General features: G+C 40.3%; 1 protein-coding gene across 1 annotated transcript; it reads right to left on the bottom strand.

The window, feature by feature from the left end:
- Positions 1-1,008: 1,008 nt before the first annotated feature.
- On the bottom strand, positions 1,009-20,476 carry ACSL5 (acyl-CoA synthetase long chain family member 5). The gene is made up of 21 exons (XM_080347369.1): positions 19,411-20,476; positions 13,445-13,630; positions 12,783-12,891; positions 12,072-12,136; positions 11,893-11,994; positions 11,499-11,598; positions 10,134-10,312; positions 9,416-9,448; positions 9,144-9,195; positions 8,528-8,601; positions 8,012-8,089; positions 6,938-7,072; positions 6,340-6,474; positions 6,170-6,265; positions 5,573-5,645; positions 4,629-4,717; positions 4,432-4,548; positions 3,872-4,015; positions 2,778-2,879; positions 2,317-2,388; positions 1,009-1,901 (listed from the first exon to the last, which is right to left on the bottom strand). Exons 2-21 carry the CDS (start codon positions 13,598-13,600, stop codon positions 1,761-1,763), a joined length of 2,052 nt encoding a protein of 683 aa, XP_080203495.1. The 5' UTR covers positions 13,601-13,630; positions 19,411-20,476; the 3' UTR covers positions 1,009-1,760.
- Positions 20,477-21,337: the final 861 nt, after the last annotated feature.

Genomic DNA, 21,337 nt, shown 5'->3' with positions numbered 1-21,337 from the left:
CTGACTTGCTCACCAGAACTCACAATCAGTTTAAATATACATTAAATATACATTTCTTCTTCCCTCTGGTTCCACTACCCAGTCTCACCTGGGGGAAAAGATTAAACCCTCAGTAACTTTTAAGTCATGTTGCTTTAAGGAGGCATGGGAAAAGATGAGCAGCATGATTACATGCACTTGCAGAGTCTTGGAAGCCTTTCTAGTCTCAGGTTATGTCAAGCGCAACAAGTGTCAGAACAGTTACCTGAAAACATCAAGATCTTTGGGCTCCGCCTAGAAACAAATTGGGTCAGTTGTTTTTACCTGTCAAAGCTAGAGAAGCCTGACAGCAAGGCTGGGTCTTGCCCGACTAAATCTACTAGCTGGTTTCATTTTGGGATCTCTTACTTGGAGCATTAAATAAAGAGAAGAACAGCCACTAGCAGTAAGAACTTGGCACAGACAAGGAGAATTGGCAGTGGAAAGCTCCACATACTACTCCTCCATGCTACATCCTTGTTAGCACTGCATTGCCTCTTGGACTGATAGAGCAGACTGCAACCAGGAGGAACTGCCAGCAGAGACAGCTTGCAATGATTGAAGACAGTTCTAAAGATAGAGCCAGTACTCATCTTGCCTAAATAGTTTTATAATAAAACAGCTTTAACCTTAGAAAATGATACCTGATGCCTTATTTCATGTGATAGGCTGAGCTGGGAGAATGAATTTATGCTGAAGACTTTGGCACACATTGCCTTACTCCAATAAAAAAAGGCAAGTTGAATAGAGGAGCAACATCTGATCTGGCAGTTACTGCCGCATGGCTTGAGCTATGGCTGAGCGCTGCCACCATAGGAAACGAGTTGGCTTTCTGCAGCAGTCATGTTCTAGCTGCAGCTGTACATAATCAGGCAGCAGTAAACCTTGCAGATGACAGTCTGATTGCAGCAGAGAAGCATCTCACACAGGCTTTGGTTTGATTGTGCAGTTACAATTTATTGCATCCTATATCCTTCAGAATGACAGCTAAAGTGTTCCACTTATCAGGCTCAGATTCATAAGTGTAGATGCTTTATAACTGCCATTGCATTTGAGAACATGTGCAAAACCTGATCCAGTGCCTCCCATGCTACAGTATAAATTAAGTTTGCTTTAGACACACATACTTCATAAACCAGTTGATGCCAGGCTACTCATTTTCATTAAAAACATCCCATAGTATGTGGATCCAGGGCTAGGAACAGGAAATTCACTTCTGTATTTGCTGAACAGATGTTAAGCTCCAATGCCTATTGTGACAGCTGGAGTTGAGACAGGTTATAGTTCAAAAACCAAGTTTCCACTCAGGATGCTATCTCCCCCACAAAAAAGCCACATGTAACTGCATGAAAGAGTTCAGTCTGATTGCAGATCAATCCACAAAAGGTCAATGTTCATAGTTGGAGCAGGAAAACAAGATTTACTTTTGACAAGAAGAAATGCATACAGCTTCCTTAAAGGCTGAGGCTCTTGAGTACTTTTGCACCTCAGGTGCAGTCCAAGGAAGATGAAAGTTCTGGCTTCGCCTAGACAGCTGATTCTTAGTCCTACAATATGTGAATGCTGCCAGTTGTCAGTTATCCTATAGCCATCTTCACCTGAAAGTCATTTTTCTCAGGATACCAGAAATAAAACATTTAAGTTCTCCTTGCTCCCCTCCACTCATGCATGTGTTCTTCATGGATCATGTAGTGTCACAGATTTGTTTGGATACACCATGCAGTTTAATTTAAACTGGTTGCTTATTCCTGGGCACTCGAATAGAGGGCCTCAATCTGTGAATGGAAAAGTTTAACAAGCTCTGCTCGCTTTGCCTTCAGTGTTGGTGTCAAGAGTCCATTTTCTACAGAGAACATCTCTGTGTGGATGTACAGGTCTTTAACCTATAAAAAGAAAATAATTTAGCACATGACAGTTACTTAGAGGACAAAGAGTCCTTCCCAGCTTCCTTGAGCTCATTTTAAAGACTCACTCTAACTAAACTAACTTTTGATATAAGTCAAATTCCTTTTGGCTGACACAGCAAGAGAATAGGCTAGAACAGCAGTACATATCTTGCAGCTTATGGTGAACCTCTGCTCCATTTCATGGCAATTCCTACTGTTGCCCTATACAGCCACCTGTCTCTTGGTCAAGAAACAGACAGCCAGCCAGTGTTTCACCACCTGCTGCAAGTGGTTGTCCAGGGAAGCTGCCTTAGGGCCCATCCTGGCACAGTCCATAACAGGAATGAAGACTTCCCAGCCATTGTGTTAGCAATACAGGTGCTTGTGAGAGGCAGGATTTGTAAATACTCACTTGTTCAAAGGATTTAAGGCCAGCCTCTCTCCCCAGTCTGACCATATCTTCTAAAATAGCTTTCTTCACTGCCTAGAAGAAACAGAGCAGGAACAGAGTGGTAAAGCTGCCATTTTATAATTGCAATTCAAGACCATACCCATTGCCCAGTCAGTGAAAACTGAGGTTGGCAAGAATACATGTACGTATTTCAACATCCAAGGTTTTTCATATTAAGGCCACTACAAGGTCATGTCTATCATCTGATTGGAAAAAAAAAAACCAGTGATAACCCTTGAAACATCAGGAGACACCTATACCTAGTTCCAGTTTTTACTGTAAGGCTGCCTTTGCATGACTTGCCCAGTATTAATCCAGTTTAACTTAACAAAAAGGTGGAAAGAATGAAGTCAAAACAATACAAGACTGGACTTCAGAATTAAGTTCTAGCTGTAACCCACTAGAAACATAAAGGCACTCACTGGATTTTTGCAGAGATCTTCATAGGAACCTTTTATTCCCAGTTGGGCTGCAAATCCTGGAAGCATCTCAGGATCAGGAACCACTATACCTATTAGGAAAGACTGAAAAGAAATGGAAATAATCATGTTGAGACCAAGATAAGAAATTACTTTGTCTGTGACAACTTGATTGGGGACAATGTCTATATAACAAGCCACATCTACATCCCCATCTATTTCCTGAGTTTAGAAGGTAGATACAAGGACTTTCACATCACTTCTCTGAGTTCTGACAGCAGTAGTTGAAGTACTAATGCAGTTTGTTATGTGTGCTGAATGCTCCAGCAATTACTTTTTGTTGCTTTACAAACTGAAAATTGGCCTCTACTAGCATAGGTGACACCTCTGTGGAAAAGGAGTGGAGAAGCCACCCTGCTATGAAGAAAGGCTGAGAGAGTTAGGGTTGTTCAAGCTGGAGAAGAGAAGGCTCTGGGGACACCATATGACAGCTTTTTAATACTTAAAAGGGGCTTAGAAGGAAGATGAGGAAACACTTTTTAGTAGGGCCTGTGGCAACAGGACAAAGGGTAATGGCTTTAAACTAAAAGAGAATAGATTTAGACTAGATATAGGAAGAAATCTTTCACAATAAAGGTGGTGAAAGACTGGCACAGATTGCCCAGGGAGGTGGTAGATGCCCCATTCCTGGAAACATTCAGGGTCAGTCTGGACAGTGCTCTGAGCAATCTGATCTGGGTGAAGATGCCCCTGCTCATTGCAGGGGGTTGGAATAAATGACCTGTAAAAGTCCCTTCCAATCCAAACTATTCTATGAATCTACAATTTTAAACTGCACAGAGGTGAGCTGACCTGACATACTAATCCCATACAAGTATGTAATTAGCCTTTACCCTGCTTGCAACTTGATGCCAAGATCTCCTTTTCTTTGGTGCCAATTAGAAAGGTTATAGGTGCAAAAGAATATTCTATAAACATGGCACTTTCAGAAACAGATTGTGCTCAAGGCCTCTTGTATATGCATACATTTGTGTACTCATCTTCCAGAGCTCATTGTGGGAGGATCTTAGAGGGTGCTCATTCCCAACATCACTTACCCTCAGGCTTTCCCCATGTACAAAGACCTGGGCTACAGGAGCACTTCTGATATAGGCATTTTCTATCTTCTCTGGAGCAATGTATTCTCCTTGTGCAAGCTTAAATATATTCTTCTTCCTATCAATGATCTTCAGTGTTCCATTCTAGAAGTTAAAGGTAGAGGCCATTAGTTTAAAGTCTCTGTCTTGCTTCTACAAGAAGATAATAGGCTTGGTTTTATTGTATGAAAGGCACATGCTAATCTGGAACTGGTCTTTGCTCTCTATAAAGAAGGGTACTGTCTAATTTCTCCAGTTAGCTGAGGATATGATTAGATACTTCCTTTATTCTTCTCTGATTGAAATCAAGATACTTTGTTGTTCTTCGCTGTGGAAGTGACAGACTTAGCTACTGGCCTAACAGGTGTTATTTGAGATCTTGTAACCTAATTGGTCTTTGAAGCTTTGCCTGCAGTTACTTGGCAAACAATAACAATATTCACTTCTCCAGCTTTTCAGATTACTGTAAACTAGCCAGGAATGCAGATCCAAGGGGTGGTTTGTATTAAGCAATTACTCACTGGCAACCATTTCCCTATGTCTCCAGTGTGGAGCCAGCCATCTTTGTCAATTGCTTCTGCTGTCTTCTCAGCATCTTTCAGATAACCCTTGAACACATTTGGCCCTTTAATGCAGACCTATAGCAAGCAGAGAACACTGTTAGTCACCAAGTCTTATGTTTCAGTATTTCCTGGCACACACAGGAGATGGCACCTACCTCGCCTTCATTGTTAGATGAGAAGTAGTTCATTTCTTCCACATCATCTAGTTTTACAATATTACAAGCCAGAGGGGCTCCAACATGGCCTAAGAGGGGAAAAAGTTATGTTTTGCAGATTCTGCTTGCAGTTGGTCCTATTTGATCTAAAGCTAGAAAGACTAGGTCTTGAAGTGAGATGGGAGAACTCAGGTGCCTCCTACATATGAAAGACTTCAGTGATAGTAGATAATGTCTCTCTGTTCACTGCTTCAGCAAGAGCCAGTACTGTTTAAAGGTATCTGACAAAGTTTTCAGTAAAGTTATTGTAATGCCGTTTTCAGACAGTCAGTGCAGGATAATTAGCAGCTAAGTCTCAATGGTTAGAGCCATTTATTGGTGTAATCAACCACACCAACCATGTACCACATTTGCCTCCAAGGAATTACCTCATAGACCCTGGTATTCATTTGCATTTCATCTTCTCATTAAGCTCTGCAGTTACTGTGTTCTCAAAGATGGTGACTTGAGTTTGAATTTAGAATACCCAATATTAAAACATCCTTGCTACAATGAAAGCTAAATCTTCAAAGTCAGGTAGTCCTTCAGAAAAACAGTGAAGTATCATGTCTGATATTTTAGTCACGTTTCTTGGAGTAAAACAAGATATTTGGGAGCTAAAGGTAGTTTCTTAAAGCCATGTGGGAAGCCCTTGTCCAATTTGCTCAGCTCTGTACAGACACTCCTTTCCAGTACACTGGGACATGGTCTAAGCTGGTTTATATCACTTTTACTTGAGTCGAGAATTTTGGTACTATTAAGCAGTGACTGTTGCTGCCAAGAATCACTTTGAGGTCAAGCACTCAGGATTTAACTTTCATCGAACTAAAAGCAGTAGAGCACCTAAGCTTGAGTCCCACTTTGTTGACAGCTGTGGGAGAGTTTCTAGGTCTTGGCTACCATACCTGTTGTCCAGTCTCCAGGCATTGAAAAAGTACATCCAGCTGAGCATTCAGTCTGGCCATAAGCTTCAAAGACCTGTATGAAAAAGGATTAACATTCTTTGAACATCAAGTCCTTGGTGTGAAAGAGTTCAGTTTCAACTATGCCCATGCTCAAATTGTCTTCTTAAGAACAAAGGAAGCCAAGACAATCTTAGCCTTTAAGACTTCTTGGTCTTATTGGTGTAACCAAGTTCAAAGCAAGGTTTGGATTAGTGGTCACCTCATTCTCTGAACTTTGTTTTCAAATGTACTATATGGGAGCTGATTGACTGTCAGGATAAACCACAAAGCTCAGAGGCAGCTGCCTGACTCAAGAGCTGCATGTCCCTATTTCTGCTGCTCTGTTCCTCTCCCTGGAGCCTACAGGATAGGTTTTTGGTAGTGTAGTTTGAGGCCAGCCCTGCAGAATTTTGTTCCTGTTAGTTAATTCAGATCAAACAAACTGTAAATACTGAAAGCAATCTCCCTAAGAACAATCTGAGCTGGACCACAGCTGTAACACTAGTCACTTATTTGAGCATAATCAAACAGATTACTTTAAGAAAAAGCTCAGCTTACCTGACAGCCCAATGCAGCTCTAAGAAATGTCAGGACAGAGGGAGATATAGGGGCTGCACCTGTTACCATTATACGCACTCTTCCACCCATTGTTTCCTACAAGTGAAACAGAAGCCATCAGATCTTCCAAAAGAACACTGACCAGCTTACTTACACTTGGAATAACTTACCTGAACTTTTTTGAAGATTAGCTGATCCCAAATGCTGTCATTTCGAATTATGCCCTGTTTTATTTCAGCCATCTTCATAATGACAGCAAGGTTTAGCAGGCAACGTTTCACTGGGCTCTTTGCACCACTTTGTATCTGCAAGGAAAAGTATTGGTGACTCTTGGGTTTAACTCACATGTGTACCTCCAGTTCTTGCTTTGTTAGGAGGCACCATATCTCACTTCAATGCTCTAGGGTCTGTCTTCACTACTCTCACGATCTAGGAGGTGAACCAATGGGCAATATTAACTTGTGTTACTGCTGGGATACTTCAGCCATTGCTTTGAGGGCCAGCATTACACTTGCTTTATTTGCATTCTAACAGTAAACAAACTGTCTTTGAACAACAACAGGCTTGGCCTAGTCATGACTGGGTACACTGTTCTTATACTGCAGGTCCCAGGGCTCTTCCCATCTCCTCTGAAAGGATTTTAAACAATTCCCCCTGCTAAAGACTAACTACTGGCGGTGTTATGATGCACTCAATATTTATTTAAACTTGTATGCTTGCTTAGATGTATGAACGTGAAGAAAATTTAGCTAAAAATCACTCACATACCTTGTCATATATTCTATTGAGCAATCTTGGTACAACTGGAAATATCGTTGGCTTCAAGGTTTTCATGTCATCTGTTAGCAACTTGATGTCTCCTTGGAAGAAGCCTACTCTTCCTCCAGAGCTGTATATCACAGCCTAAAAATTGACCATACTAAACTTAGTCAAGGATAATTCCTAGCTTCATTAGCCATAAGCATTTGTCTGTGGAAAGCAGCATGACTTCCAGTGTCAGGAAAGTTCTTCTGTGAATAGGTTTTCAAATACAGTAAAAGGTATGATAGCTTTCTATAATTTGATTTATAGAAGCTCAGATGCATAAATTAAGTTCTAGCATGCAACTTTGATTTGTAGCCCATGAGCACCACAAAACAAAGCTTCACATTATGATTGAATACAATTAATATGAACTTCACCACATTTGTAACAGCTATTTTAATATCTTTTGAAATACCTAGAAACTTAAAAACAAGCAACAGAAGAATTTAACAGCTTGACAAGGAATAGGACAAGACACATTCTGTTTTAAATACTGGACTGGGAATTGAGGTTGAGTCTGTTCTGAGACCTTTACATGTGTAAGATTTAAATCCTTCCACAAAGTTGCTAATGTTCACTGCAGGAACATTCTACAACATGCTGGAGGAAGTGCATCAGTTGGAAGACTAGAACTTCATCTTGGGAAATGGGCAGGATGACACAGCCCAGCAGAGTAAACAGTGACAAACGCACCACTATTTACCTCTGAGTACTAAACCCGCTGCTCTTAAACTGCTTCCTCTTCACGTATTAGCTTTCACTGTATTTGACTAAGGACTTGATGCTGATAATTTCCCTTGCTGATTGCTTAGTAAATCACAGCCTCAGTGAGGCTGGACTGAAGAACAAAGCTTCACTTAATGAAGATAGCTGTATCTTGGAGAAGTAACTAGGTATTATTTAGTTAGATCAGAGGTTTTATTTTTGTTAGGTGGTCTTAAGCAGTTAGGTACGGCTTCTAACAAATGTTGCTGTCTGGATTAGTTCACACATCCAAGATCTTCTGCAGAAGCTTAGTAGCACATACAGTCTGCTTACCTGTACAACTCTTTCAAACATGTGAGCCAAGGGAAGGTAGGAAATGCTGATATCTGAACTTGTGACCTCAGTTGTGTTCTAGGGAGGAAAGAAAAGAAGAAGGTTAACAGTCCCTATGCCTGCTTGAGTTACTCTTAAGTAGACAGTGAATGAAGTTTGGATCAATTTGAGTACTTCAAAAAAGATGGTCCAAGTGACTGAGGCTCATCCATCACCTCTTAAATTTGCAGCTGTAACTCACCCATATTAGACCAAGATTAGTTTTGTTAACACTTGAAACAGGGTGGTTTAGTACTCTTGGCATTTAAGGACTGAGGCATTGTAGAATAACTTCAGAGTAGAAGTTCTTGTTTAAGCTTAAGCCAAGTTTCTTGCAATACTATCACCCATTGAAATATGGGCACTTAGGAGAGCGCAAGTTCGCTGGGAGTGAATAGTTTGCAGAAAATGCCCAAATTTAAGCTAGCTTAATGACTGAGTGACATAGCCTAGAAATCACCATTAGCAGTACCTTACCTCTGTGCATCTAAGGAAGGCAGCAACATTTGAAACAACATTTTCATGTGTCAACATGGCTCCTTTAGGGTTACCTTCGGAGAGATCGAGCAAAATCAGCTGTGGCTATGGCTGTTGCTGCTTTGAGTGTCCCATGCCTTGTTTGGCTCAGTTTGACCTATCTTGGTATTAGGTTCAGTCATGGCATGCACTGTCTTAAGAGACCACAAATGTGCCTCATAACTTGAGCACTTTCAGCCATGGATATTATATAAAGGAAGTGTCTACAGAGTAGGGGTAGCACAGAGAATGCTGAAACAAGATGTTTCCCTAGCCCCTGTGGATCAGAGTACAGACACAGCTAAACAACCAATCTCTAACATTAAGACCCTGCATTTTTCGTAGGGTAAGACAACATGAAGTTGGCTATTCTTCCCCCCATGTCTAAGAAGCTTTGTCACTACAAAGTCAAGTGCACTAAGATAAAGTCCCAAGTAAAACTGCAGTAGTGGCTTGAGACTGCTCTAATCTACTGGTTTACTTGTATATTGTTCACGTTTCCCTTTTTTATGCTAGAAAGCTATTTTTCTCAGCACTGGGAAACTGGTTTAGTGGGGAAGCATAACTATTCTCTTACCTGTGGTTCCACTTGTAAAACACACAATGCAAAGATCTTCAGGCTTAGGAGGCTAGAGGAAAAAAGCTAAGTAAGGTCAACCGAATAAGGATTTTGTTGCTTATTAGTCTCTACATACACTTCCTAAAGTGGCCTGAGCCAGGAATCCTGCTTGGAAAAAGCAAGACAAGATAGATACAAAAAAATCCTGGCAGCCTACTCTATTAGCAACATGCAAGAGGGCTTTTCAGAGACTAATTTTCCAAGTTCATAACTGTTCCAGAGATACTTACAACTGGTTCTGCAATGTTGTTTCTTCCCAGCTCCTGTGTTAGAGAGAAAACACAGCTTAACAATTGCAACAGAGAGATGCACAACAACAGTAGATAAATATGTAATTGCATTTCAAATAACATATGTTTTTACTTCACATCTTGATACTCTGTCTCATTCAAACAGAGATGTTGGTCTTCCAGAATTTAATACACACCACTTGAAAAAGCTGACTCCTGGTGTTGTAGAAAGCACAGTATATAGAAATGGATCAGAAATACTTCAGGAATTTGAAATCCATGAATTTCATTTTATTTTATATAGGCCACATATCTCATACTTTGTTTATGCATCATATCTGGAAGATTAGGCTTAGTATTGGCATGTCAAAGCAGCCAGTAATTTGCACTTACATTTCAATTAGGCTCAACTGATAGCTTAGAAGCCTGTTAAATCCTGTTAAAACTGCACTATGAATTAAGCTAAGAAGGTCTTAAGTTTAATGTGTATTGACTGTCTACAACACATGCACACAACTTCAATCAGTGGTTTGAACTCTGCAGGTCCATTTGGCTAAATACATTAAGTTTCAGAATGACCACTCATCAAGATCTCAGGTACAGGTGTGACAACTGGATAATGGTTACATTGAAGTGTCATTGTTCCCAGAAAAGTTTCAGGTGTCTAGCTGGCAAGGTATTCCTCTGCAAGATCAAGCAGAAGCCTTTAGTCACCTACCTCAACCTCCTGCAGTGCTATAATTTCAACTCCGACTTTATCTCCTCTGTCCTTGAGCTCCTTATCAAAGAGATCCATGAGAATTATAGTCTTCAGACATGGCATCTTTTCTTTCTCACAGTTCTCAAGCAAGATCTGTGCCTTCTCAGGCGTGTCACAGATCACTATGCTTATGTCACCTACAGAAAATACATTTCAGAAATCTGTTTAGAAGGCATGAGGCTAGTAAGTGACAGCTTAGTAGCACATACATTAAAAACAAACCAACGCTATGTTCTAAAAGCCATTTGCATTTGTTTATATGGATTCAGTGGTTGGCTTACAGTGCTAAGAAGGTTCCTCCTACCATGGCCAGTGATCAGGCAAACTTAATATTCTAGCTATATAAAGTGAGGGCAAATGCTGAGGAACTGAAGACAAATATCTTCAGTCACAGTGAAGACAGACATTTAAACTTTTAGTACTGCCATAAAAGCTCAGTTGTCCTTACTGCTTGTTTAGGTTCAGCCATCTTCCTTAAATCTAAAGAAATCTAGACATGTTTGAAAGAGGCAGGTAAAATTCCTGAGTTAATGCCTCAACTTCCCTGCATGTGCAATTACAAAAGCATTTCCCATTAAGACAGCAGAGGAACTGGATTTGCCTGAACATGCTGTTCCCCTAGTAAGTCACAGTTGTGTAGTCCCAAGGCAAGACCTGTTTGCAAGGTTCACCAGCATAACTGTTGAAGTGATTTTGCTTGGCAAATCCTATTTATGGGTTGGATGCTAGATCACTGTGACAGCAGTGGATGTTTTTCCCTCTCCACTGTTTCCCCTCAGACTGGGGAAAGAAAGTTTGAAGATTTTTTAAAGCTTCCTCACCATTTTCTCCCATGCTAGTTGTTGCTTCTGTAGAACAGAAGGCCCTAACCACATAGGATAAACAGATTTAGGCATATCTTTACTCCTCTCTCCTCGACTCTTTACATCCTACAACTTTAAATCAGATACACACATCTAATTTTAATTTGCATGCAAGCCTGTCCACATTGCCTGATTGTTTGGCAGTGTGGGAGTTGAAGATTGCAAAACCTCAAATAGCAAATACCTGAGCCCTCTGATTGTAGGATGGTCCACAGAATCTAGCAGGTCTTTAGTGGACTTTCTCTCAAGACACTAAGAGAAGCCAGTGGGCTTCCTGTGCCTAAGTATTGAACCCTGTCCCCTGCAAAGCAGTTTCATTTACAGAAATTGTCTATAAAAGTATAGGAGTAGTAAGGTTAAAGCTACTCTGATTTTTCCATCAAATTTCCTTGAACTTCAGCCTTCTCAAAACAAAGCTTCTTAGAGAAATCATTATGAAATAGTAGAAGTTAATATTTACCTTTGTTAACAATGTATAGAATGGCCTCTGGCCCCAGAGTGTCATAAAGTGGAACAGCAACCATTGAGTAAGTATAGCAGGCGTACTCTGAAATGATCCACTGAAGAGAGAAAAAAGTACAGCTAAGGCAATCCAGCAGCTTACAAGAGAGGAGTACCTACAGATTTCAAACAATTTGACTACCCCATGCACACAGTATTAGTGGGGGTTGTATAAGGAGCAGATCCATGAGATTTTTGAATTAGAGCTCAAGATCAGTTTGTAATAAGGGAACTGGGAAGGGAAAAGCCAGTTTTGATTGCTCCTCATGTAGCCTCAAGCTATTTAAATACAGATCCTCCTCTCTCCAAGAGGCCAAAGTATTCTGGGAAAGAATATTCCATTTGTTGCTTACCTCTGGTCTATTTTGAGCAAAAATGCCAATCAACTGGTTTGGTGATGGTTTGCATCCTTTTTGCAGAAGCCCTGACCCCAGGTATTGAGCTCTGTCCAAAACCTGTAAGAAATTTTTCCCCACTTCAGTGTTATAAGACAGGATCCTAAATTAAATCATCTGTCATATGCAATACTCACTTGTTTATATGTCAGCCACTGATAAGGTTGGTTGGGTTTTCTGTAGCCTAAACAGTTGCCGTTTCCTAATGGAAGAGTTCAGAAAAGCAATTGTAAAGCTCAGTACTGAAGTTGCACAAAACTTAAATGCACCACTTCAAGTGGGAAATATTTTCAGTCAGATATCCAGCTAACTGCATGGAGCATGGAAGTGCACAGTGTCCATAGTTAAGCACTCTGCCCAAAACAAGATTGTAGGACTGTTGGCTTTATGCTTCCAAGCAATACTTTCAATATCTGGTGATATTTTCCCCATGTCACAACCCAGGTGAGACTGAAACAGCTTGCAAAACATCACATATTCCCACATATGGGAGCCCTGAAGTTGCATGTGCACAAATTCATACCTATATTAAGTAGGTAGTAATTTTTACACTAAAACCCACACCATAAGCCAAAGCAGAGGTGTTTCCCTCCTAGTGTATCAGCTGACTCTTCAAACTCTATTGTCATAAACTTCTGATGTTTGTTCCTGCCCAGTCTGCCAACTCAAACTACTTCTAAATCAGTGGGGGGAAAAAAAAATATGGTCACTTGTCTCTCCACCCCACAGCAGACTAGGAAAGCTCTTGCTAGCCTGTATTATTACTACAGACAAGAGGCAAGGCAAAACAGCCTGGAAATTTATTTATTTGTGATAGGCAAGTACAAACTAGCAGATGCAAAGCTTACCAGATGTATGCAGTCCTCTCTGGAAAGCTTCATACAAGGTTTTACTATCTTCAAAGTAATAAGAAAGCAGGTTATTATCTGTCAAGATTGCACTTCTTCTGGCTCCTCCCTAGGAACAGAGCACACTTATGAAACAGTGTAGAACAGACAATATCATTTGTTCCTCAGCCTTTCTTCCAGCAACCCCCTTTAAAGCATTTAAATAGCATTGCATTGTTAGGGAAGTCTCATCTTCCTTGCTGATTTTGATCTACTCAGTCATCAGTCATATGCAGAGGAATCTTCTAGATGACCTAGATCAATAGTCAATTACAGGTTATCAGAGAGACCTTAAATAAGATTGAGTGCTACAACTTGCCTGGTTACATGAAGTCTAGCATTGTAGTTAAAGCACCTGCCTCAAAGCTGATGCAAAGCATTTAAAATACAGAAAAAAAAGCTCAGTGACAACCGAGGCCATCTGGTATAAAGCCCACCCAACCCTGTTGGCAAGAGCTGCTGTTTCTTACTCTTAGTGCATTAAGACTTCCCTTCTCCCCACCGCAATGCTAAGTTGTAGACCTGACAGAAAAGGCTGTGTATATCAGACAGGAGTTTCTGCATCAATATTCAGATTGGGCTTCTCAAAATATTCCACACTCACAAGCAGAATAAGAATTTACCTCAATTCCTATTGACTGCTTGTTCAAGTCAACAGGAGGCCAAAGAGGTTTTGGCCTGCTTATCACCCACAGGAAGACACCGGCTCCAAATACAATAAGACTAATCAATGCTGGTGTTGGGAGTGGCGAGAACAAGACTTGAAGTATCCAGATCATTGTGCTGGATCAGTGGAGCCAGAGTTGAACCTGAAACAAACAGCAGATTTAGTAGACATGAGGTAGAAGCACTCACTTCCTATAAGCCACAGTTACTTAAGCAGTTTGTTAAGCAATACTACAAATCATTTCAGCAGTTTGCCTGTAAAGAGTCCCGGTACAATAATGAAGCATGCTTCAGGTCTCAAGTCTCAAGTCACCTGTCCCCATTAAATATCAATCCATGCTGTATCCACCTCCACAAAAAGCTGAAGCCTGAAGAAGTCGTACAAGGAAGATATGTCAATACTTTCTATTCAAGAGTAAAAATCTGCCTAAGGAAAACTAGTATACAATTTCCCAAATTAAGTATAAAAAAAATGCCTAGAGTTGAGTGATGTGAGTAGTGGAAGTAAGAAAACTCAATATTGCTAAAATATACCTAAGTGTAACAAACATGTCAAAGTCCACAGAACAAGCAGTACTTTCATGATCAAGTGCTCTTACTGGAAAACAGGATCTATGCTGGACAAGTATTTCAGACACTGAAAGTGTGTTCAAGTCAAAACTGTGAAAGTTAGTGGGAGTGGTGACCTGGAAGGCACAATGTGTGCAATGGAAGTCTAGCTGGAGAACACTGCAGCCGTTCTGCTGCTCGCATCCTCCACAGACTCCTCCTTCAAGAGCAGGGAAATAACTGAGAAAGGAGGATTTTTTAATAAAAGACAAAGAGACATCTACCTCAGCCTTTTAAAAAAAAAGTACTTTAATCTCTTCTGGTATGTTTAAGATTTAATAGCCCAGACAAATCTAGCACAGGTCACTGCTTTTTGTCTGAATCAACTCAGATCTCACCAACTTATCTTTGCTAGTATCTAAATAGGTATGCAGGACGTGACAAACATCACACTCTGCAAGACGAATAACCATACCTTTCATACAGAATCAAGGGAACCTTGTCAGTAGATTGTATATCAGCAACTAAATCACTGGACAAGAACACCAGGCATTCTGGAGCAATGGGCTCTAGTTACTCTCTAACTATATTTCCAAGTTGAAGGTATTTTCCAAATGGTTAGCATGTTTATGTAGACACCCAAGTCAGAATTTTGGTCTCTGAGCCAAGACTGACCAGAATTACATCACCCATATCTGGTTTATGGTTTTGTAGTTTTCACTTTACAGTGGCTGTGTTAATTGGCAATTGTGATGTTTTCTCAGGTGAGAGAAGGCATGCTTTGCCTGCCCAGGAGCTGCATAAGGGTACCTTGGAGGCTTGTCATCAAGTCCAAGCTGCCAAAAGCATGTCACCTCTGTATCTGGAAAGTACCAACTCCTTAGACCTCTTTTCTCCAAGCCTTACTTACAATGTGTCCTCCAAACCCATAACCTTGGTTTCATCTATTGAGAGTCCAACAAAATTGTGCAACAGCAAGAAAGGCAGGAACAGCTGCTTTGTCACTCTGTACTGACTGACACTTCCAATTACTGGGCATATCACACCTAAGCAGCACACACCTGCTCTTTCTGCAGCACAGGATATTACCCACCTCCACACCCTTCCTTTGGCTTTTACCAACTGAGCCTGGAAGAAAAAAACCAAAATCCCCTAAAACCAGGTCAGCTGATCATGTTCATATTCAGGGCAAAGCCACTGAATGGTCTAGGGTCTAGCACTCCTCTATTTGGAAGACTGAGGATAATTATAAAGTGAATTTGGCAATTGGTTGATATTTGATTTCTACATTTGACCTTGTAACCCATTACTGGAACAGTTAGTAAGCAGTTTTCTGTAGGTGATTAAACAGTATCTGGTTCACAATGTGTCAGCCACTTCCTCTCTTGTTACCATGAAAAACTCACTTTTTTATAGCATGAACACTGAGGCAGCTCCACTCTCCACTCTGAAGAAGATATCAATATACAAACTTTATTGCTTTAGCTCAGAGCCCACTACTAGATCCAAGTGACATGTTTAGTGGGTTATCAGAGAACTCATGTTCAAATCCCCTGAATTCTGATTAATAGCGATCAACTTGGGCTGTTTTTCAGTCTTTTTTGCATCCCCAGATGTGCCAAAAGGAGTCTGCACTCAGTGCATTTCAGATGACTCTTCCCTGGTCATAAAAGTTTTTCAGCCAGCAGTAAGACAGTTACATGCAAGCAACGGAAGATACCACATGCCTGCATAGCTGTATCTGTTTTAATGGCTGATGTGTGCTCTCATGTTCATTTTAATTGTAATTTTAAGAAAATTTCCTAGAAACCAGGAAGGATTATCATGGTAGAGTTAATAAACAGAACTGGGAATCACGTCTACAGCACAAAGTCCGCTACTTTAACTTATTAACACTGATTAGTATTAAAACTGGCTAATCAGACAGATCAGTGCAATTGTCACAAATAGCTAGTGTCTGCTACACAGACTTATTTGACAGAAAATTAGAGGACACTAGTCTGACCTTCTTGTGGTAAGAATCAGAGAACCCACAAACCCCAAATGCTCCATGCAGCAGTAGGTAAGTCACTGAAAAGCTGCCAGTCAGGGCATTCTCTTCTCCTCACTGATCCACATGCAAGGTGGTTTGTGCTAAGACATCTAGGAAGACTGAACATCAGGCCCTGAAGGATAAAGATGCTTGGAGCAAAGAACTCAAAATCCAGAGAGAACACCTGATCAAGTGTGAGAAAGGCCTGAAGACAATTAAATGCAGCAAAGTTTTTGCCTTCAGAGTCTGAACTGATTTCACAAGTTTCTCACATAGAGGAAAGAAACTAGACAGTGTAACCTAACCAGCATCTCTATAGTTAAGGATGATTTTTTCAGTTATAAGCCAAATGGATTTTTAATTTAAAGAAAAACCTGTAGACAATTTTATCTCTAAAGCCTGGGAAGTACTGTATGGTCATTTGCTTCTAGTGCTGTGGACTTGGGGCGGGGGGGGGGGGGGGGGGGGGGGGGGGTGTGTGCTTTTTTTGTTTTCCCAGGTTTGGGGCTTATTTGCTGTTGTTTGTTTGGTTTTGTTTGTTTGTTTGTTTGCTTAATTTTCTTTGTGTTTGTTTGGGTTTTTGTTTTGGTTTTGTTTTCTTTGCAGTTTGTAACTATCTTCATTCGCCCACTTACAATGCTGAACAATACTATGCATGTGAGAGTCAAAAACCTAACATCTTTTAAAGCCACAGAAGTTAGCATGTCAAAAAAGCACAAATGTCTAGATCTTGTTTGCAATACATAAAAAAATGCATTTCATATCTGAAAGACTTTTCAGTTCCCCTACTTTATTTATAGAATACTGACATTGTTTCACTTTCACTTTCCAGCCGTGTTTCCTCCGCCAGGCTCTCGTCCCTCCCAGCAGAGCACATCGGGTGTGTTACTCAAGCTGCAGCACAGGACTGTCAGGAAATCTGTCTCAATTCCCAGCAACAGGACAGTTCTTTCCTATGCCTACAGCTTCTGCTGTAACTACTCGTAAAATCCAAGTCACTGCTAGTTAATCACCTCTGGTATCCTCCAAAAGCCACGTAATCCTGTTGCCTTCAAAGCAGAAGATCCAGCAGAAACAACAGGAGTCGGTACATAATGGAGTTTTCTGTCCACAGGAAGAGCACAGCTCTACCCTAGATGTGTCCTATCGAGCAACTACAACCAGAGCTTAAGCCACAGATCCAAGTGTGCTGTATGTACATAACACGTGATCTGTATCAACTGAATGAAAACTCAACTCAGCGCAGCATTAGACAAAGCCAGAGCATTTTTTGCTGAACACCAGCTTCCACTGCAGGGTAAGCCTGAGCAACAGCTGCTTTCTTAAGCATGCAGGGGTAGAAAACCTGGAACCCTTGAGTTGTGAAAGGCTCAGCTCCTGGTGACCAGAAAAATACCAAATGCACAGAATATCTCAAACCACCTGTTAGCAGTCTTGTGCAACAAGATGCTAGGCAGTTAAAGTGTACTTAGATTGTCGGTCCAGATCAACAGTCAGGGATAAGATGCACTAGGCTCCAGAGTGCAAAGGCTTACTTTTTATCATAAGAGATTACAGTGATACCATTTACAGCTTTGAGTTCAGGAGTACACATTCTTATTTGTACTGTATTCCCCCGTCAACCTCCACAGCAACTTGTTCACTAGCTACAAGGAATGAAACAGTTATTCTCCACGCTCTACAAGTCTGAGAGATTCTCTCCACTGCAAAGTGACTGAGCTTTTTGCATCCAAGCACACAAATATGAAGAAAGAAATCAGTGTCATCTCTATCACATTACTTCTTTACAGACAGCAAAGCAACCTCTGATACTTGCACTATTTCAGAAGAAACAGTCATCCACTGCCCAGGAGAATGTTTTCTAGAATTATGTCCTTTGTCTCAAGTTCACTGTAGAAACAGTTCGCATATGCTTTTGAGGTGATCATAAGAATTGGTTCATCAGCATCAATAAGGTAACAACTCTTGCCAAGTAAGAGGAATGGCGTACAACCAACTACACTGGGATCACCAATTAATTAGTTAACCACAAGTAGCTCACTGTTTACATTTGCTTACACACTGCAGCTCTTGCCTGGTGTCCTGCAGATGTGAGATACTGTGCCACTTCTTACTCCTTGCAAGTGTTACATCCCATCCTCCTCCAGCTGCAACAAGGAGGAGTCTTGTGTTCCTGCACAGTTAGGAACATCTAACTTGTAGCACCCAGAGAGAAGCTAAAGTGCAAAAGCTCAGCGCTGATGGCTGAACAGAGCCACGTGAAAACCACAAAACAAAATCCACAGTAACTTGCATTATGCCTACGATACACTTCACTTCAGCTTTGCTTTTAGAGTACCTCTTCAGAAAGAGCCAAACAGTTCAAGCACCCTTTGATCTTGGCTGAGAAATGCTCTGCTGGGGGTGAGAAAGAACAAGGCATCGGTAACGCACTTTCAGGAAGTGTCAGTGCTCCGTAGTTTCACACTGCATGTTACAGGCTATTTCTGGGCCTCATGCACAAAACCTATCAAACTCAAGCTTTCAGTATACCTAAATAAAAAAGCTATTTTTTATAAAGATTTTTATTGTGTCTAATATTACTGTCCCTCCAGCAGGAGGGCAATGACACTACTTAGCACTAGAAGTAGCTCTGTCAAATAAACTGAAAAGTTAAGTTTTCATTTATTTTTTTTATATCAGCATTTCTCCTTGAAAACTTCCTATTTAGAAAGACAACCGATGTTCAATTAGCCCTTTGAAGTCTTGAAAAGTTTTAAAAATAGTCAATATGATGAGTTCTGTTACTGTTTATACTATCAGATAATACAGGATCACACTCTGGCAAATCACACATGAATTTACAACATTATATTAATATGAAATTATCTATAGACACACAACAAGCATGGTTTAAAGAGTTGGAACTAAAGCTCAACTTCAAAACTCACACAGAAGTCCTAAAAAAGCTAGAATAGCATCAGGAAATAGCTTATAAAGCCATGCAGGGAAAAGGTAGTACTAGAAACATCTAGATATTTGTCTTTTATCACTACATATTATTACAGCACTTACATTGCAAAGAGCAAAGAACATACATATATCTGAACCTAACCCAGCAAAAAGTTAACATCTAACTGATAGTACACTACTACAGGTGTCCTAACAGGCTCCCAAAAGACTCTTTATCTTGAACCCTACAGCTAATCACTATGCTTGCATGTAGGCTTTAGTAACACCCACATAAATAAAAACAAACAAGCCCACTAGTAATAAAACAAATAAAAGCAAAACTTCACCACTTATACAGAAAGCATTTTGAAGTAAATACAGAGATAAGAACCAATAATCAAAACCACCTACCATTCTGAAGACAGGATAGGAATCTAACTGGTTTTCTTTAAGTAAAGAGGAGCCTTACAAGCAGAGCAACAAACCAACACCCATTAGGTAACACACATCTTAAAAACTACAGTTGGTTCCCTCTCCCGGTTTAAATAAATCAGCAAGCAGAAAAGCATGCTGGGAAGGAGCGTATAAATGGGAGGAACTTGCATAAGGGAACTGAGTGATTAGAAAAAAAAAACACAACATACTATACAGGAAGTTGTTGACTTTTTGTGTTTGTTGATGAAAAGAGCCAGAAGTTTACACATTTCTGAAGAGCTAAATGAAAAGTAAACAAAGCCTTTTGCAATTATATCTTTCATTTCTTATTGATAATCTATTTTCTCTTTTTTTTTTTTTTTCTGTGTATAAAGCTGTATTCCCAATAGAAGTTTTCTATCTATAGCTCTGTGTGTGTTAAGTTGAGCAGAGCTTTATAGCCTGTAATACTGACAAAATGCTTTAGGTACGGTGTTTCTCATATAATGCTGTCACTTGCTCATGGGCTGGATTTCTGTTTCTGCTTGTGATTTTGATTTAGTTGTTTTTGGTGGGATTTTTGTGTGTTATTTTGGGTTTTTTGTTGTTTGTTTGGGTTTGTGTGTGTGTGTGTTTATGGGATTTTTTTTTGTGTTTTGTTTTTTGTGTGTGTATGTTTTAGGATTTTTTTGCGTATTTGTTGTTTTCCTTTCCCCAGAAACTACCTCATTTTTTCTGCTGTGCTACAGGCTTAATATATGCAATTATTTACACAAGGTAACAGTGAATCATCTTTTAAACTTCAGTTTTGTTTCCTGCTATGACAGAGACTTTCCTTTTGGTTTTACAGTTGCATTTCTTTGTTTAAAAGCTTATAGCTGCTGCAGTTTCTCTTATTCCCTCTGATACCTGTCTAATGTAACTGGAATTTTGCAGCAAGTTTGGAGGAGTAGAGAGACAGTAGCTTCACCTATCTCTCTTCTTTAGTGCCTTGATCTCAGATCTTGGAACTATTTTCCCACTTAACAATTTGCTTATCTGAATGTTTTTCTATGCTGCATGATTTCAGAAAAAATCTGCTTAGCTAGACTAATTGTAGATAGGATGGAATAATATAGTATGTATTTACATCCAGAATAGAGCCTGTCCTGGACCTTGGCTTGCTAAAACACATGGGCTCTACTAATTGCAATTATGGTTTTATTGCTGCTGTAAACCTTTATGCTACCCAGATAAAGCTAACTTACACTGTAATTAGGGTGTTATTTAACAATGCAGATACACAGGGTGTTTTAAAAAGATAGACCAAATTCAAAATAAGATACTGCTTTGAAACTGGGTCTATCTTTTTAAAATACCTTGTACTTTTAGGAAAGCTAAGGTTTAATTCCCTGATTTTGCTGTAAGCTTTACATGAAGACGAAAAAGAAGTAGCTTGTTCTGTGTGAAATTCCTCTGCCTTTGATTTTGCCTACCCAGATCTGTTCATGTGGCATCTGAGTGAAGCTGTGTTGTTCAGCTTTAGTGGTGCCAGTCAGGGTGCACTTAGGCTTAGGGAAAGGCAAAGCCTCCTATGGAGAAAGGCCAGGCTCCCAGCCAGCTCCATTATTACCTTCTTCAAGCACTTCTGAGGATTTTCCACCTTCATATATCTGGCCTCAGGCTGTTATTTTTCCAGGAGGAAGAGAAAAACCCCTGTCTCTGATCAGCTGTTGGGTAGCAATGGTGTGTGTTTCAGCTACATCAGCCAGGAGCCCAGTGTGTGGCGTGGAGGTCCCTGAGCTGCTGCGGTTACACTGTGCTGCCTGGATGCAGTGGGTCTCACATTGGATTAAGGGATGCACGTAGAAAAGCCTTGGGGAGGGTAGCTTCTCCTTAATGATTGGTTCTGTTTAATGCTCAGCTCATGCTCTTTCCATGGTAT

The sequence above is a fragment of the Nesoenas mayeri genome (assembly GCF_963082525.1).
Source record: "Nesoenas mayeri genome assembly, chromosome: 7".
NCBI lineage: Eukaryota > Metazoa > Chordata > Aves > Columbiformes > Columbidae > Nesoenas > Nesoenas mayeri.
Note: the sequence above shows the minus strand (reverse complement) of the source record. Positions and strands in the feature narration are given on the sequence as shown.